Raw genomic sequence first — 18,034 nt, 5'->3', positions numbered from 1 at the left:
ATTTTCTTTCCGGTGGGAGGCTTCATTAGATACCCTTAAATTGTCAAGACAGATATTGTCGTTGGCAAAGATACTTTGAATAATGTAGACATAAGTATCAGATCATAATCAGAGTTCATTAAGCCCGAAGAGCCCTAGACGCGCCAAGTCAGTCATAGATGCACAGACGGAAATCAACGCTCAAAAAGCAATTTCGAATGCTCGTTGGTCAGACAGATGAGAAGATTTTAGTGTAGCTGGTTTTTTAACCATGTCCTAGCCTGTCCCCATTTCCCGTAGCATGAGGTAAGATACCTAGCCGGTACATGTGGACAGGCGAGGTTTTTGGTCTTATGGCCCCAGCGTGCTCGTCATGTTGGGAAGTTGCGCATTAACAGTGGTGAGAGTGAGAATTCCATACCTGCATATCAAGCGCAGAGTCCTGTGTGCAATTGGTGATGGTCGTATCACAAGCGATGAGCAGTTGTGGTTGGAGTCGTCGGGCGGGAAGCATGGAGCGGGTCGGTTCGGTTTTAGCGCACGGGCGACCGAGGGGATGACGTAAATTGTTTCCAGCTTGCTCTGCTGCCAGGTGCCAGCCACTTTGACGCTTTGCCCTGCCTGCCTGCTGCGTCTCGTCACCGTGTCCCGCCGAGCTCCCCACTACTACTTGACAACAACCACCTCGACACATCTGTCACTTCTCACGGCTCTCAAACTCTCTCACCACACACTCCTCATTCCTCGACGCGTCCTCGATTCTCTCATCGACCGCGAAGCTACCTTGCCACACATCACGCCAGCTACCCCTCGTCGTAGCAACCGACCATGACGCTCTACTACAGCTTGGTAAGTCTTGAACAGCGCAGCGGCCGTGTCGTGTGCAAGCTCGGCGTCGCCATTGAAACGGTCGAGTCTCGCTTCGGCCAGCAGCCTTAGTTATCGAGTCTCGGCCACGGATGACAACGTCGTGATGGCTCAGAGACAACGTGCAGGACGGACCGGATAGCTACACGCGACAAGATTGTTCCTCTTGCTAACGGGTCCACCTCGCAGGTCTTCTTCCTCCTGATGCTGGAAATGGTCATCTTCGGCACCCTCATCTTCCCGCTGCCCTTTACCTTTCGCCGTCGGTTGTTCACCTTCATCTCGGAGAGTCCGCTTGTTGCAAAGGTCCAATATGGCATGAAGGTTGGTTTTGGAAAACAACACGCGTAAGCATTTGGTTGACTGAGGACTAGATTACCTTCATTTTCATCACCATCCTCTTCATCGACAGCGTCAACCGCGTCTACCGTGTGCAGCTCGAGCTCGCTGCCGCGTCCAAGTCTGAGATGCGTGGAGGGTAAGTGCAGATCAACTCGTCACGTCAGTATTGAAGGTCAAGCACTAACATTGGGGCAGTGCTGCTGTTCTTGGTGGCTCCGAGCGCATGGAAGTTCAGGCGCGCAAGTTCTACTCGCAGCGCAACATGTACCTTTGCGGCTTCACGCTTTTCCTGTCGCTGATCTTGAACCGCACGTACGTCATGATCCTGGACCAGCTCCGCCTCGAGGAGGAGGTCAAGCACCTCAAGGGCGACTCGTCGGCCAAGAGCGGCAACAAGAGCGTAAACGCTCTCGGCGACCCCTCTGAGCCCGGTGAGGTTGCCAAGCTGAAGGAGCAGCTCAAGGCCAAAGACCGTGACATTGAGCACCTCAAGAAGCAAGCCGAGGGCTTGTCGCGCGAGTACAACAGGCTGGGCGATGCGGCTGGTGGCTCTGACGAGACCCCCAAGAAGGACAGGTAGATGATCAAGTGATGCTTGAAGAATCTCCTCGTCATTAGCAGGTGGTGTCTCCTAGCTTTGTGCTGGGATGCCATATTTTCATGTGGACTTGGTCCACCAGAAAAGTGGAAGAAAGAGAAGGTGTGGGGATGGATGGTTGATTGGAACGGCTAAAAATTGAATCTCGGCGTGAACGATTTGCTCTTGTACGGTACACTCTTGGTGGCGCCAATAGCTGGATAGGGATGCTTGACATGAATTGAAGACCCTTTTCACGAATGTCCATGGAACCTGAACGACATCAGCGGGGGAAGCTTTGCGTGCACGGACCATGGAGATTGCGGACTTAGCGAACTGCTCACTCCTAGCCAGGTCTCCAGGGAGCCCTGCCTGCTTGAGTCTTTCACACTCACCACCAACTCTCGATGTAGACTCAGCGCGCGATATCCAGCTCGTCGGCCAGCCCACGCAGCTGGTATCAGCCCTAGTCATGATCAAAGCCATCTTTTACACGCGCTTTCACCCTGCGAAAGGTACCAACTTGCCGTCTGATCGGTCAATTCTCCACTAACCACCTCCAGGCTCGCGCGTCCTCCACCAAGTCCCACCCGGCTCAATCACACCCTCGTCGGCCCCATGCGCACAAACGACACCTCTCTTCGACTTTGCATCCATCTCCGAATTCGTAATCCCAAGGCAAGACTTTTGCGACCGGCTGGTGACGGTATGCGTGAACCACTACCGCGTCATCGGATACCCGGTGTGTATCAACAACTTCGACGGGCGCTATGACCGCAATCAATTCATCTTCAACTTTGCGTTTGTGGTTGAAGAGGAGCTGCTGGATTGGAATAGCTATGCGAGCATTGTGCGCAAGCTGGGCCGCCTGCTGCGCAACCTCGAGGAACAAAGCGGCTTTCTCAGCGTCGAAGAGAAGGAACAAAATGAGTTGGAAATGCGCATGGCACTGGGAGCAGCTGGAGGCGGTCCATTGGCGGGCGCGTTGGCCAAAGGTCCCAGTGTTTTGGAAAAGATCCGAGAAGTCGAGAGTCTGAGTAGCGGCCGAGGCAGTGGCAGTGGTGGTGACGGAGAGTCGGTCCAATCGTTGGGACTCGAGGGCTTGAAGTTGGACGAGTCGGATGCTGAAAAGGAGGGGGCGGTGGATATGGAAGAGGATGATGGTTTCCTCGAGGAAAGCGCTGTGAGCAAGGTCTACGCGCTTTGTGAGATGATTTTGGAGGACCTGAACAACTACTGCGAGTGCATGATCCCGATTGGTAAGTCAACCTAGATGAGTTTCTGCCGCCATACTGACTCAATGACAGACGATTCTAATACCATCAACCTGAAGCTGTTCCCCACGAGAGTTCCTCCGGCCCCGGTCCACGCCTGGCATGTGCCGCTGCTAACAATTGACCTGGAAATGTACACTTCGCCATCCGCCAAAACTAATCGCTGCGCGACTCTATCCTCGGATCTGACCCTCACTCGGATACTGCCATTCATAGATGGCATCAACTCCGTTGCTAGCATCGCCCAACTTGCGGACACCGACCTTGGCCTCACACGCAAGGCGATTCAGCACTTGCTGTACTACGACACAGTAGTTCTTCTTGACATCTTTCAATTCGGTGCCACATATGCGCCAACGCCTGTAATATCCCACTTCTTTACGGACGAAGCTGCTCTCCGTGAATGCGCGCAGTATGTTCGCATTCCGCGGTTCCTGGATGCTTCGATTGGAGACGCTGCACAGGGGGAGACCAAAAAAGAGATGGGACATTCTCGCAAGACCAGCGTAGGGAGCAACACGGCCACGACCGCCATTAGTAGCCCCTCGCAGCACTCCTCTCCCCTTTACAATCGTCCCAATCGCTCTTCTACAAGTGGCACACACGTCACTAACATTACCGGCCTGACCGCAAACCTTGTCCTTGCGCCTAATCAACCCACAGTCACCCACGACACACTCATCCAATTGTATTCTTCGCTGCGTCAGGGCGTCACACTGCGCTCCTGGGTACTCGAGAATGCTACAATACTTACTCACATCGACGTCCGTCGGCTCATCACATTTGGAGTAATCAAGGGTTTCCTTTACCGCATCCATAAATACGCCATTACGACCAGCGCAGGCGCCCTCGCTGGCACGACTGCCTCCTACGACGGCCACGACCATCTGCACGGAGCGCGGTGGCGTGGTCACAACGGCTACCACTCACCGTACGCGGCGACAACGGTCGAAGAGTCCGAGGCCGAGGACACGGTGGGCGCCCCTAGTGGCGTTGGGGCCGCGGCGGGGGGCACGACGGCGGGGACGGGCCGCACGGCTTTGGGCAGAGAGTTGCCACTTGCCCGTTATCTGGACGGTCTGCATTGTTTCGACGAGATCTGCACTGAGCTCGGCATGGGCGAGAGAGAAGTGCTGGCAAAGATGAAGAAGGGGTTTGGGGATGTGTTGGTTGTGCATAGGTAGTGAGAAGCATGAGGGAGAGGGGTGGGCTTCCTGGGCGTTTGTTTGATGTGCTGGATTGCTGTTTGTGATACCCGTCGTTTATCTTCTGCCGGACGATGTTGTGCATTAGCTGGTCATGGTTGGTTCAGCTGCATTTAGGTACAGTTCGAGACGAGACCCTCATTGTCCAGGTTTCACAAGGCAGCTCCGAGACATGTCGTCTGACTGGATAGCTCAACCTATTTCTGTAAGCCTTGACTGGTTAATGGTGGTTCCCGGATTGCCATATCAAATCTGCATTGCTTGGTCTGGCGAACAAAGAACAGCAGCAAGGACAAGGTTCATGCCCCCAGCTTCCGCATCGGGCAAATGTAGAGTTGCTCAGTTTCACATGCGCGTCGATCTTTGGCAATTTTGACGGAATTGGCTCTGGTAGGATTGAGAGTAACGTGTATCTAGACTTGAATATTATACAGTGCCAATTCTTGAGGATTGGCGGTGTTGAACCGAGTGCTTGTCAAGTGCCACCTGAGAATGCTAAGCTTCTTCGGGATCTGCGCATGGCCCGAACGATGACGTCCATCGCAGAACCACCACAAGCTCCACCTCCCGACTGCGGCCGCAAACAAACCTCCGTCCACTCGATCAATCTTCTCTCGACTCGAGGTTGCTCCGCCCCAGCACGCCGCAATTGAAGAAGAGCCACCATGGCATCCACAGGCGCAGGAAAATCCAAGCGCGGTCCAACAGTCTTGGTACTCCTCCACCCCGCCCGAACTTCATAGCCCAGCACCCTGACCCATCCAACCCTACAACGATCGCCTGCACGATCCAGACTTTGTGTCAAGACATATCCAACTAATTGAATTGTTCCAACCTAGGTCACCGACACCCGCGACCAACCACGCAACGCTCCGCAACGACCATCCCCGCCACAACGAACTGGCACCAACATCATCTCCGTCGACAACGTTCTCCAGTATGTCTCCGAGATACCGTCAGGGCAGCGCCGCGGGCCACCCTCAGGGAGCTTTGGACCAGGCGGCGCTCCCCAGCGTCCCGCGCACAACCGCACGCCGTCCGGCAAGCACCCATTAGACCCAAAGCTCAGCGGGCGCATGGCGCCGCAGTACCTGCCCAGCCGCAGTAGCAAGGTATCGGAGAAGCTCGTTTTGCTTCCCGAAGCCGACGATCCGGTCGAAGATAAGGATTTGTTGGGGTTCGGCGAGGAGGAGGATGGAGCGGGCGGTCCGCCCGACGACGCGACGCTGGAGCGGCTGCGGAGCGCGCAGCAGGGCGCCCGGGAAAAGTCGTATGCGGAGCGGCTGCCCAAGGCGAGGCGAGCGGAGAAGCTGGCGAGGGTCACGGCGTATTGCACGGCGCAGAGCTACAAGATGCGAGCGACGGCGGATTTTGTCCGCGATCAGCACGGCGCGAGGACGAAGCTGTACGACGATTGCCTGTACACTGTGTACCATCTGCCCTTGCTGGGAGGTAGTGACGGCTACCGCGTCAGGAGCAGTCCGGTGTTGAAGAGCCCGGGGGGCAAGAGTGTGTTGGACGAAGAGATCGAGAGAAACGAGCGAAGAGAATACCACGAGGGATACTTTGGAGAGAGCGAAAGTTATGGCGTCCGCGCACACGAGGATGGAGACGCCAGTCCGAGCCAGAGCCCCAGCCGCAACGGCAAGATGATTCCGCACGAAAGCCCAGTGCAGTCGCCGCAGAATGAAGGCGCGGCGTCGCATCGCTCCATGTCGCCGCCGCCGCTGGCCCCGAATCCCCTCAGCTTTGGCGAAATGTTCGTCTTTAGCTACGGCGTTGTCGTCTTTTGGAACTTTACCGAACGTCAGGAGAAGGACATTCTGGCCGACTTGACCTTTTCGCAGTCCATCAACCGCGTCCCGCTCGTCACGCGGCCGCAGCGCGAGGAGGACTTTGAGACGGAGGAGTTTCATTTCGAATACAATCCCAATATCCCGCGGCCGCGTGTCTACAACGACATGATCACACTGCGGAGCAGCGACCACATGATCAAGCTGGCAATCAGCCATGCCATTGCCCAGAGCACCAAGTTGTGTTTCTTTGAGGAGAGAATGGCGCACATCATGCTGGAAGCACAATACGTGCCGCGGCGGCTGGCACTAACAGGCAAGCTGGGCATGAAGCGAGAAGATGTGGTCAAGATCCTCGGCCGACTTTTCAGCAGCAGAGTCGACGTCAACCTATGTAAGTGCTGCCGGACATATCCCAAAGCTGCTATCCGCGGGTGTCATTCTAACCTTGGACCACTTCAGCGTCAAATATGCTCGACGTCCCCAACTTCTTTTGGGACTCTGAACCCACGTTGCACCCCCTTTATGCCGCAGTGCGCGAGTACCTCGAAATCAAACCGCGCATCCAGGTCCTCAACGAGCGGTGTCGCGTCTTCCTCGACCTGGCCGAAATACTCAGCGACTCGATCGCAGACAAAAAGATGACGCGTGAGTTTGCCCCATCTCCATCTCCCAACCACTGCTCCTTCGTGCTATCAGCATCCATATATCTTGCGTCGCTCTCTATTGCTAACAGCACCATCCTCTCACAGGCATAACGTGGATCATCATCGTCCTCATCGTTCTGTCCATCTTCGTCACCTGCTCCGAAGTCTTCCTGCGCTTCGGCATCTTGACGCAAGGCCGCAAAAAGGGCGACGTCCCTGGCGGCGGCGCTCCGTTGCCGTTGTGTTCGCCGAGAGAGGAGCTGTAGTCGCTGTGTCTATTGGTGCAAAAACGGGGGTCTGTCGAGATGGAGGAAATGTGCAGAATGTTGTAAACCAGAATCAGTCCGGACGGGGAGGCAGGCGGGCGGGCAGTCAGGCATGCAGCGCAAGAGGCAGAGTGGAATGCCATGGGACGCGGGCACTCGGAACCATTCGTAAATAATGCAGCACCTAGGAGATATCCTACCCAAAAGTCGTCTTGAGACTCGAGCAGGAGCCAGCCGGCCAGCCGCAGTAGTAGCATACCATGAGGTGGCTCAGCGCACGCAGTCCCGTTTCAAAAAATCTTGCGCTTCTTGGATATCCCATCAAGCACTGCACTCTCTCCATTAGCGTATCTTGGCTCTCTCCTCGCGGCTTGGGGCGCTTGTGGTGGTGGGGGGCTACTGGGACCGGATGGAAGTTGATTGTTGATTCGGTAGAGCAAAATTGACATGACAACCACGACAATCTTTTCGTCGTGAAGGAAAAGTGATGGATTGTAGACGGCAAGATGAGGGTTGTAGAGTCGGAGTCGTACAACGCAATACTGAAAGTGAGGACTTTGAGCTCGTGGTGTTTGGCTGTCACAACTGTCATTCTGTATGCTGCTATATTACGATGGCGTTGAGTTCTGTTTGGGCAAGCCGGTTTGGAGTAACCCGCTGGAAGAAAAAGAGGAAGTGGTTGTAGCATGATGGACTCGAGTGAAGCTATTCATACATAGTACCTGACCTACATATCTCAACACGATACATCACTGATTAATTTATCTCAAAGACAACAGAGCACGATGATAGGTGCCGCGGTCCAAGTCACCACAATCGCAGCATCGAGCCAAGAAGTGCCGGCAAAGGGTCACACGCGTGCCGCGAGCCAAGAAGCGGTTGCGTAAGCGGATGGGACAAGCCGAGAAATTTTGATAGTCGGCCTATCCCGAAGAGTAACAAGTCCGGCGATAGAGGTGCTGGTTGGTGGTGAGGTCTGAGAGGTGATGGGACGGTGGAAATTTTTTCCCTGTCCGTCTCGGCGGTCCCCCCCGTACCCGTGCCTCTATGGTTCGGTTTCGCCGGTGCCAAGCCAGGCAGGTTTGCCGCAACGCACTGTTACACGATGGCGCTGTTTGGTTGTTGCTCTCTTGAGAGGATCAGCTGAGGCCGTACGGGGCGTAGTTTGAGGTGGAGCGATATTGTTTGGTCCCTCGAAATTGATTTTTTTCTTCATGACTTTCCTATTTGAGTCGTTTAATAGGAACGCTGATTGGTCGAGACGAACGACAGCCTTGGTGACGTCATGCATGCCAACGGGCGGTCTGGCGCTGACTTGGAGACGGCAGAAGACTTCAACCGGCAGTAGTGAGCCCTCGACCGTTTGAGGCGTGGAGCACGTGTATGGCCGAGGATTTGTACAGTGCAGTATAGAGATAGTAGGGATGGTCTATGGCGGTGCGAGTTGGGCGCGGGAAGAAAACTAACCAGGAAGCTCCTGGCCCTGGGTCCACGTCGACTCACCCCCAACGAGGCCTCCCCCGACTGACTCTTGACTCTGGGGAAAAGGGCCTTTGGGCCATGGCATGGTCGACGACGACAGATGGTGACTACAAGACGAAGTCGACAGTTGGCAGCTGAACTGATGGGAGACAGCAGTGACAGGGTTGCAGCGCAGGCGGCCAGCCCTATCGAGGTACCTGTCCTATCGCACGGGTCGCTCTCACCCGTACAGATGGAATGCACCAACACCGAAGCCCAAGAAGGCCAGCCGCCTCGTCGTCCAATTGCACTCAACATGCCGTCCGGGCCCACCCCGCATACTACTAACCTCTGCTATCTTAAATTTACCCCCAGCCCACTTTCTGCTGCCACCTCAGTCGCCCGTCTCAGATTCAATCAACGTCTCCTCCTTCTGGTTCTCGACGACCCGGTGCCATCTGTGTGACCCGAAGTCCGATCCTGCTATGCTGAATACACACTCGACTGGGACAATCACTCAAATCTGCACCTATCGCCCTACGGACCCAACCGACTGAATACCACTTCAATCCACGGCCTCACGCGACAATTTATTCCTCTTCTCTTCTCCCCACGCGCCACCACCCATTGCTGAAGAGCTGCCCCCTTGGACCGAGAGAGCCCCAAAGCAGCTTCGACACCTCCAGCCATGCGGTACTTCATCAACCCCTTCCACAAGCACGATGTGTCCGAGTTTCCAGGCGTCCTCGTGCCTCTCGGCCAAGCTCCGCACCGTCGTTCGTCCGTGACGCACATCACCCATGAGGCAAGGAGGAAATCCGAGGAAAGCAGTGAATGGTCGCACGGCACCACCATTGAGTCCCTCCGCGCCGAAATCGATGGCGACGAGTCCGCCGGCGGCATCGACACCGCGTACGACCGTAGGTTTACTTTTCTCGAGAGCTGCCTGCTGTGCTCCCTCCTTCTCCTCCTCCGTTTTGGCCCCACGTGGAGATGCGCCATTCAGATCTAACGGGAACTAGGCAAGTCCAAGGTCATCAACAGGGCCATCCAAGACATTGGCATGGGCCGCTACCAATGGGAGCTGTTCGTCCTATGCGGCTTCGGATGGCTCGCAGACAAGTAAGGCACCGTCCGTCTCGAAGCATTTTTCCAAAGAACCTGTGTTTGCTAACGCGTCGTTCGCGCACACAGTTTGTGGCTGCAGGTGCGTTGCTAAAGGATTCGCGCTTATCTTCGATTCCGTTGCTCGAGCTAATCAATCGACCAGGGTGTTGCTCTGACCCTTACCAAACTCAGCCCGGAGTTTGGCGTCGATAGCGAGCAGATTCGTTATACGACCCTGTCGCTCTTTCTTGGCCTCTGTCTGGGGGCCAGTTTCTGGGGAATCATGTCCGACGTGGTTGGGCGTCGTCTGGCTTTCAACGCAACCCTGTTCATTGCCGGCGTATTCGGTCTCGCTGCAGGCGGCGGTCCCAATTGGGTCGGCACTTGTGCGCTCTTCTGTTGCTTGGGAATGGGAGTCGGCGGTAACCTGCCGGTCGACGGCGCGTTGTTTCTCGAATTCCTCCCCTTTGCGAGCGGGAATCTCTTGACGTTGCTGAGCGTGTGGTGGCCTGTCGGACAGCTAATTGCCTCTTTGAGTAAGTATATCCCGATAAAGGACCAATCGGTGCGCTGCGGTCTATCTAACATGGCTCAGTTGCCTGGGGCTTCATCCCCAACTACTCCTGCGCCGACGACGCCACTGTCTGCTCCAAGGACGACAACTGGGGATGGCGCTATCTCATCCTTACATGCGGCGCCATCACGTTCCTCATGTTCGTGTCGCGCTTCTTCCTCTTCCACCTCTTCGAGTCCCCCAAGTTCCTGCTCTCGCGAGGCAGGCAAGCCGAAGCCGTCGCAGTCGTCCACGGCATCGCGTTCAAGAACGGCTCTCAGACGTGGCTGACCGAGGAGATCCTCAACGAAATCGGCGGCGATCCGGAGGTCGTGGAGAAGCCGACGCTTTCGACGGGCGAAATCGTCCAGCGCAACCTGTCCAAGTTCTCGACGGCCCGCATCAAGCCCCTCTTCAACGGCAAGCGCCTCGCCATCACGACGCTGCTGATTTGGTTCATGTGGGCCACCATCGGCATGGGGTACCCGCTCTTCAACGCGTTCCTCCCGCAGTACCTGGCCAACGCGGGGTCGGGCTCGTCGACATCGACGTACATCGTGTACCGCAACTACCTCATCACGTCGATCGTGGGGGTGCCGGGGTCCATCGTCGGGTGCTTCACAGTCGACATCAAGTACATCGGGCGCAAGGGCACCATGGCCATCTCCACCCTCCTATCCGGCATCTTCCTGTTCCTCTTCACGCTCAACACCGACTCCAACTACCAGCTCACCTTCAGCAGCCTCGAGGCCTTCTTCCAGAACATCATGTACGGCGTGCTGTACGCCTACACGCCCGAGGTCTTCCCCGCCCCCAACCGCGGCACCGGCACCGGCATCGCCTCGTTCCTCAACCGCGTCGCCGGCCTCTGCGCCCCCATTGTCGCCGTCAATGCCGGCCAGACGGACCCAAAGGCCCCCATCTACGCCAGCGGCGGCTTGTTCATGGCCGCCTTTGTCGCCATGCTTCTGTTGCCTATTGAGACGAGGGGGAAGCAGAGCTTGTAATTAATGCGTGCGCATGACCCGCGTTGTAGTGGCTGTTGAGATGATGCAACCAAAAGATCGAGATAGTGTTAAAAAGTGGAGAGATTGCAGATGAGAGACGGTTGTATAGACCAAGTAATGTCTCGGTGTGCGAGTTGGGCATCCGTGTACTGTGTTGGGATTGGCCGGTTGGAAATAAGCACCCAGAAAAAATTTCTCGTTCTTCCTGGATATGAGGCTGACGGCAGTATTTGTATAGCCATATTTTTAGTACTTGAATGGGACGAGGCATCTGGCATGGCTGGCTGGCCGATTCGTTGATTCATTGATTCATTGATTCGTTGATTCATTGATTCCGCAGCCCCGTGAATACTCCACACATCAACAGGAGAAAGTCGAGAGCATTGCTTGCCCGTGTCCCAAACCGAGATTTCCTCCCGCCAAACATGGTAAACAGTCATGTCGTGACGTCGTGAAAACACCAACCACATGGCTCGCCTTGTCTTGCCGTGGCCCCCGCACAACACCTAGCCTGCAGAAAAGTTGCACACGTTCTCCAAGTCACCAAGCCCACAAGACCCCCGACCACCACCAAAAGCCAAACAAACATCCATCCGAAACCAGCTCCAGATGTCGGGCCAACCGGCCTCTTCTTCATCCCCTCTTCTCGCCAATCAAATGCTCGTCATCCACCGCCGCGCCACCGCCGCCATGCACGCGGTCAATCGCGCGAATCGACTCCTCGCCATGCTCCCTGCGCTGCCGCTCCAGCCGCTCGACGCCGCGCTGGATGTTCTCAATGTGCAGCGTGATGGAAAACGCCGCACTCCCCTTGGTGCCGTCGACACCGAGGCCGGGCGCGTCAAACAGGCCGTCCGACGCGTCTCCGGCGGCGTTGCCGCCGGCCGTCTCCGGAGCGGCGACGCGTTCGCGGAGAGATTCGAGTTCGGAGCCGATGGCTTGCAGCTTGAGGATGACGGCGGCGACGTGGGCGCGTGCGGAGCGGCGGTAGCGGGAGACGCTGGACAGGAGCTGCAGCTGGTGGGCGTTGCGGGCGCGGTCGGCGCGGCGGCCGCCCAGCAGCGTCCAGATGTCGCGGAGGAGGTCGTCGCGCGTGGCGCGCGCCGTCAGCTCGTCGCGGGCCGTCACGTCGTGGATGCGGTCGAGGTTGGCGTCGAGGTCGTCGAGCAGCGCCAGCAGCGACTGCGCCTGGCCGATGAGCGTCGCGATTTGCGCCTCGATCACCGCCGTGTGCCGCGTGTACTGCTCGAGGAGCAGCCGGTGCGCGGCGTCGGCGGAGCGCGGGCCCAGGATGGGGCAGAGGAGGGTCGAGATGATGGGCGTGTGCGAGAGCAGCCGCGGGATGGCGCCTTGCGCAGCCTCGACGTCGACGACGTGCTCGATTGTCTGCAGCGTCCACTTGTTGACCGACAGGATGCGGTCGACGGCCTTGCCGATGTTGGAGTTGAAGATTTGCAGCTCGCGCGACGCCCGGCTCGCCGTCGTGACGAACCCATCAAACTCGAACGAAAGCTCGTTGCGTGACGGCAGCGCCGAGTACTTGACGACGGTCCGCACGTCGCGGATGGCGTTTTCGCTGCGCTTCATCTCGGCGGGGAGACCGGCGGATTGGATCGCGGCCGTGAGGATGTCGTCGAAGGACGATTGCACGCGCACGAGGTCGTCGAATTCGATAGGTCCAGCCGTCTTGGGGAAAGATGGCTCACATATTGGCAGCCGCAAAAGTGCCACACCTGGCAGATAGCATATTGAAGAAAAGGCTGTGGTCAGAGGAGAGACGTAGGAGCCAAGGGAGGTTTGGAAGTAATTGTCAAAGAGAGCTCGGCCGGTAGCGTACAGTATAACAACAGCAAGCATGATGGAAAGGATAGGCTGGAGGAAGTAGAATGTAGGGACAAACAGTGAGAGAAGAAGTCGCATCATCGGCTGCACAAAATTCTGCCATATCCAGTCTAGAGGCGCGAGGATGGTAAGAGGTTCTTCTTGAGGCTCAGAATGCCTTGAGATTTTGGCGAGAGGTCTGCTCCTCCTTGTGGTTGGAATCCCCCTTGGAGACGCTTCATCTTCATCAACGTGGCGCGACATGCGCCGTCTTGGGCGGATCCCCGTGGGTGACTGCGTGAAGGATCCTTCTGGGGAGGGCATGACGAGTTGAGGCTCTCCAAAGCCAGCGCGAGGAGTCGACTGCCTTGTTCGCTGGGAGATTGGCGCGCCAGGCAAGGAAGAAATGCTGCTTCCGGGAGAGACACCAACCCAACTTTGGCTGGGTTTGTTTGCGCGGCGCCTTTTGGTCTGTCTGGTTCTTGCTCGGCCTTGCAACTCGTCGCCTGGACCCGATGACTGGTCCAGGTCGTCGTGGTAGGAAGACTCTACTGTACCCCAAGAATCTCCAAGCTCTTTGTTTCGCGCCTTGGCCGTTCCCATCATCCAAATCCGTGCGCCTTGAGAAATGCTGGTTTGGTTCGCTGTCGTTCCTGCCGCTTTGGACTGTGTGCGCGCGTCGTGGTTGCAGGGAAGCTAGCTGTTATGCTGGTGGCAAAGCGCAAGCAGGTCAAGCAAGAGAGAGGTAAAGATGGCGCGACTCTGTCAGATAGGATACAGCTGGATACTGAGGAGGTGCGAAAGCTGCGCAAGCCGGCAGTCGAAAAAGCAAGGTTTCATGTCAGGTCGATGGAGTCGAGCCATGGTCGAGACTCGAGGGCCACCGCCAACGTCACCCGCCACAGCGGCGCGGATCCGTCCAATCAATCGCGTTCGACGCGCCCCGGCATCAAAACGTCGGCCCTGCCGTTGCTTAAAACCCAGCGTCTGCCATCCGTCCACGATGCCAACCAGACGCCCTCTTCTCAGCCTGTCACACGCATCCCGCTATGGCCGAGCTCTCCGACATCAATTGGCCTCGCGCCCAACCATACTCGCCCGCAAATGCTCCTCCAGTGCCCCAGAACCGTTCAAGGCGGCGCCGCCAAAGTCGACCGCCGACCAACCGTCCAAACCCGATCACCGCGAGCTAGGACAAGCGCAGAAACTATTTACGCATTCCCCGTATAGTCCAGGCTCGCCTCTTTTTCTGCCTCGCGGCACCGACATGTTCAACAAGCTTACAAACTTCCTGCGGGCTCAATACGCACAGTTTGGATTCGACGAGGTCATAACGCCCAACATATACAAGAAATCTCTGTGGGAAAAGTCGGGTCACTGGGACAAGTATGCAAAGGACATGTACTCGGTGCAGGGCCGCGGCGCAACGGGCAAAACAGAGAATGCCGAGGTGGGCGAAGACGAAGAGTTTGGCCTCAAGCCCATGAACTGCCCGGGACACTGTGTACTTTTTGGAAGTGAACAGCACAGCTACAAGGAGTTGCCCGTCCGCTACGCCGACTTCAGCGCGCTCCACCGCAACGAAATCTCAGGCGCGCTGAGCGGCTTGACCCGTGTGCGTCGTTTCCACCAGGACGACGGCCATGTCTTTTGCCGCCCTTCTCAAATCCAGTCTGAGATCAAAAGCTCGCTCGACTTTATCGGAATGGTGTACAAAACATTTGGCCTCGGGCCGTTCAAGTTGGTCTTGTCTACGCGTCCGGAAGAACATATCGGAACAGCAGAGGAATGGGAGCGGGCTGAGAATCAACTCAAGGCAGCATTGGATGCTAGCGGTCAGTCATGGGAGATCAACCCTGGCGACGGCGCGTTTTACGGACCAAAAATCGACATTATTCTGCAGGACAGCGACGGAAAGGAGCACCAGACTGCAACCATACAACTGGACTTTCAGTTACCGCAGCGCTTCAACCTCTCTTATGCGGCTCCTGCCCCTGAGTTTGAACGACAGGGTATTGTTGAGGGTGCGGACTACCTGGAGGCAGTCGCAGCTGGAGAGACAGGGCCCGTCACTCCTGTCGTCATCCATCGTGCGATCCTGGGCAGTGTGGAGCGCTTCATGGCGTTACTAATTGAGCATTATAACGGAAAATACCCCTTCTGGCTATCCCCGAACCCCGCCATCATTTTGACCATGTCAGACAATCCGCAGGTCGTGCGGTATGCCCAGGAATTGAGCGCAAACCTAGCAAATGTGCACAACTCGGAGCTTGCTGGAGGGAGGCGACCGAACAAGATACTCAGACCGCGGTTGCGAATCGACGTGGATTCGTCGAGCAATTCGATTGGGAAGAAGGCCACATTGGCGAGACAAAAAGGCTACAACTTCATTTTGACCATCGGCGAGAGGGAGATGAATGCCGGGGAAACGATTGCGCTGCAGCCGTGGAACCAGCCCAGACTCGAAGAGTTGGGCTCGTGGTGGAGTTTGGCAACCAAGGACACTCTTGAAGGTACAAAGGCTGCTCCGGAAGACGCAGCGCCGAGTCTTCGAAAAGGCAAGAATGCTTTGGTGAAAACGTCGGAGCTCAAGAAACTCTTTGGGCTTATGCAGGACCATTTCCTCTGAGGTGTCTCCTGAGAGGTGTCTGGTTGTGCATTGTTCTCTCTATTCAGATATCCAAGATGTGCAACGCCATGTTGTCCAAAGGTTTGTACTCCAGTGCCGTGATTTGAAACGTAGGTGCTTGTGGACATGATTTCGAAAACTCGGTGTACGGTTTCTTCAGGAGTCCGGGTTGAAAAAGCGCTGGGATGAGGATGGGGAGATGTTTCTTTCCAGATACTTCATGGCAGACGGGAAAAATTATGGGCTCATGAAACTTGTAGAACACATAAATGGGCAGAAACTGCATAGGTAGTCATGTAGATGAGACCAGTTCGGAAAGATGGCAGGGGTTTCAGCGAGTGGTCGCACTATGCTCCTGCAGGCACAAAAGCTGTGGTGTTGTTGTCGCACAAGTAAATTGAACGTGGCCGGTAGGTTGCGTCAAGCACAGAGCTCTGTACCCCACAGCGAACAGGTAGTTATAATTTGAGATTTTGGTAGAGTTGGTCCCTGGCCCTAGTACCGTGTTGTCGGGGGGTGATGTCGTAAGGGCGGGAGAGTAGCGGCTAGACGGCTGATCCAGAGGTCGTGCGTGATGATCGCAATGTGAGCCGGCAAAGCTGTGATGTGAAGCAAAAGACGGTGGCACGAATTCAAGAGAGAGAGCAAACAAGCACGATACGAAGTCAGTCTTTGCATATGGACGCCAGCGATGATTCGACAATGGCCTCGGGCGGGAGATGAGCGGCGGAGGCTTGCAGGCAGGCCGGCCGGGGAGCCAGGGGCTGCTCGGCGCTGATTGGGCCGGACCGGAACAACGAACAACACGGTCGATAGCACTAACGAAGGTACCCAGAGCCCTGACGCGCCGCCCTTCTCAACCACCACCACACCCACGCCTCTCCCTCTTCACTTCTCACCCACCCTTAGACGAGTTTTGGCGACCAGCAATTTTTAAAATCTCGTCGCTGGACTCTCCGATCGCTGCGCGATCAGCTTTGCAACTTCTCCGAGCCCAGTCCCACCGCCAAACAGCCACGACCGTCATTCGTTCTGTGCTCCACCTCCTCATTTCGCCCGTCTCGCTGCGCGCTGCGCCTCTGCCGTCCAGACGTTGCTCAGTTAGCTTGCTCTCCTTCACAACCCCACTGGCCCTTGAAAGAGCCTTCGTCTGCGTCACTAAGAGGGCGTCCTGCCCACCACACACGCTCGTTTACCTTGCCCGTCGACGTTGACGACGAGCGCTCGTCCCCTGTGCGCTTCATACATTTCCTGCGTGCGCGGTGCGTTTGGATTGTTTACAAACGACGCTTCACCATGTCGACGCCTGCTACCTCACCGGGGCCGGAGCTCACGCGTGAGCGCCTGCCGACTCTCTACGAAGTCCTGGCTCGGCGGACCTCAGCGCCAGTCGACCTCTTCTTCTTCTACATTTACATGCGCGACCAGCAACGCTCTGTCGACTATCTAGACTTTTGGTAAGCGTCTCTTCTCTGCACTCGCCTCACAAGATTAACCCGCCCTAGGCTTGATGTCTCCCAACACATGGCCCTATGCCGTCACTACGTGCGTGAGCTTCGCCGTACCAACCTCTTCGGCACCCCGGAGTTGGAAAAGGCCGGCAGCAAACGCTCTTCAGCCATCCTCGACAATGTCGCTGAAGCCGGTCCCTCGACCGAGAAGGACAAGACCCCCGACCAGCGACTTTCTGCCTTTCTGAGGGAAGACGGCATCAGGCACTCGCCCCAGAACAGCGTTGGCACCGACGACTCCGGTCATAGCATGCCTCGCCCAAGCTTCATGCAATCGCAAAACAGCGGCTCTCCCATGGCAGATTCCTCTGGCGGCGCCGAGACCACTCCCGAGCAGCACAGCGTCACCCGCGCCGACATTCGCGCTTCCGCCGAGAAGATTCTCTACACGTACCTCCTCCCTGGATCCGAGCGCGAGATTATCCTTCCGCAGAGCATCCTAGACAGAGTTATTCACGACATTGAGACAGAGAGCCGCGACGACCCCGAAGTCTTCGATTCCGCCAAGGATTACGTGTTCCAGGCCATGGAGCGCGATGCTTTTCCCGGATTCCTCAAGGCCAAGGCTTTTGGCAACCTGGTCCCTCCGAGCATGATGGTTCGCCTCGTCATTGGCCTGCTGGCCATGTTCAGCGGATTCTGGGCTGCCTTCACTCTCATCTTCCTCGACTACTCTCGCGCCACTCGCTGCTGGTTGATTCTGCCTTTCACCATCGGAGTCTACTCCCTGGCAACGCACCAGTACATGCTGGACCCCCTCCTCGTCTTCGCTTTGCGCTCCGAGACCACGTTTGGCAACTTTGGCAAGATTCGCGAACCCTTTGTCAAGAAGATGCTGCGCCGCCGGGCCCTCACGGTCTTGGCCATGATTGCAGCTTGCGACGCTGCTCTCTGCCTGCTGTTCATCCTCGTCCCAGGAAAGCGTCTCTAAAGTCGACAAATCCGCGTTCCACGTTCCCTCGACCTTGCTTCCAGCCATGTTGTAATAGATAATG

The 18,034-nt window shown here is 56.6% G+C and overlaps 7 protein-coding genes across 7 annotated transcripts; 6 read left to right on the top strand and 1 right to left on the bottom strand.

Annotated features, from left to right (window-relative positions):
- The first annotated feature begins 587 nt into the window (after positions 1–587).
- Positions 588–2,162, top strand: BKA78DRAFT_322568 (putative BAP31 domain protein). The gene is made up of 4 exons (XM_066889126.1): positions 588–828; positions 1,036–1,170; positions 1,221–1,324; positions 1,384–2,162. The coding sequence occupies exons 1-4, from the start codon at positions 808–810 to the stop codon at positions 1,766–1,768; spliced, it is 645 nt and encodes a 214-aa protein (XP_066741462.1). The 5' UTR covers positions 588–807; the 3' UTR covers positions 1,769–2,162.
- BKA78DRAFT_191343 (nitrogen permease regulator 2-domain-containing protein) lies at positions 1,924–4,566 on the top strand. Its single transcript, XM_066883583.1, has 3 exons — positions 1,924–2,280; positions 2,329–3,024; positions 3,073–4,566. Exons 1-3 carry the CDS (start codon positions 2,079–2,081, stop codon positions 4,221–4,223), a joined length of 2,049 nt encoding a protein of 682 aa, XP_066741461.1. The 5' UTR covers positions 1,924–2,078; the 3' UTR covers positions 4,224–4,566.
- On the top strand, positions 4,567–7,048 carry BKA78DRAFT_191368 (YagE family protein-like protein). The gene is made up of 4 exons (XM_066883584.1): positions 4,567–4,957; positions 5,084–6,431; positions 6,500–6,685; positions 6,790–7,048. Exons 1-4 carry the CDS (start codon positions 4,910–4,912, stop codon positions 6,948–6,950), a joined length of 1,743 nt encoding a protein of 580 aa, XP_066741460.1. The 5' UTR covers positions 4,567–4,909; the 3' UTR covers positions 6,951–7,048.
- Positions 7,049–9,099: 2,051 nt separating this feature from the next.
- On the top strand, positions 9,100–11,078 carry BKA78DRAFT_298498 (MFS transporter; the record flags this gene model as incomplete). Its single annotated transcript, XM_066886915.1, has 5 exons — positions 9,100–9,331; positions 9,434–9,533; positions 9,606–9,618; positions 9,682–10,054; positions 10,114–11,078. The coding sequence occupies 5 exons, from the start codon at positions 9,100–9,102 to the stop codon at positions 11,076–11,078; spliced, it is 1,683 nt and encodes a 560-aa protein (XP_066741459.1).
- A 292-nt stretch (positions 11,079–11,370) lies between these two features.
- Positions 11,371–13,753, bottom strand: BKA78DRAFT_322561 (uncharacterized protein). Its single transcript, XM_066889125.1, has one exon. The coding sequence runs from the start codon at positions 13,503–13,505 to the stop codon at positions 11,712–11,714; it is 1,794 nt and encodes a 597-aa protein (XP_066741458.1). The 5' UTR covers positions 13,506–13,753; the 3' UTR covers positions 11,371–11,711.
- Positions 13,754–13,902: 149 nt separating this feature from the next.
- Positions 13,903–15,528, top strand: BKA78DRAFT_333119 (uncharacterized protein; the record flags this gene model as incomplete). The annotated part of the gene is made up of 2 exons (XM_066890050.1): positions 13,903–15,385; positions 15,413–15,528. 2 exons carry the CDS (start codon positions 13,903–13,905, stop codon positions 15,526–15,528), a joined length of 1,599 nt encoding a protein of 532 aa, XP_066741457.1.
- A 1,296-nt stretch (positions 15,529–16,824) lies between these two features.
- BKA78DRAFT_255412 (RGS domain-containing protein) lies at positions 16,825–17,970 on the top strand (the record flags this gene model as incomplete). The annotated part of the gene is made up of 2 exons (XM_066884994.1): positions 16,825–16,985; positions 17,034–17,970. 2 exons carry the CDS (start codon positions 16,825–16,827, stop codon positions 17,968–17,970), a joined length of 1,098 nt encoding a protein of 365 aa, XP_066741456.1.
- Positions 17,971–18,034: the final 64 nt, after the last annotated feature.

The sequence above is a fragment of the Phyllosticta capitalensis genome (genome assembly GCF_038381095.1).
Source record: "Phyllosticta capitalensis strain CBS 128856 chromosome Unknown BKA78scaffold_9, whole genome shotgun sequence".
Classification (NCBI taxonomy): domain Eukaryota; kingdom Fungi; phylum Ascomycota; class Dothideomycetes; order Botryosphaeriales; family Phyllostictaceae; genus Phyllosticta; species Phyllosticta capitalensis.
The sequence above is the reverse complement of the archived record's forward strand: the minus strand, read 5'-3'. Positions and strand labels throughout refer to the sequence as shown.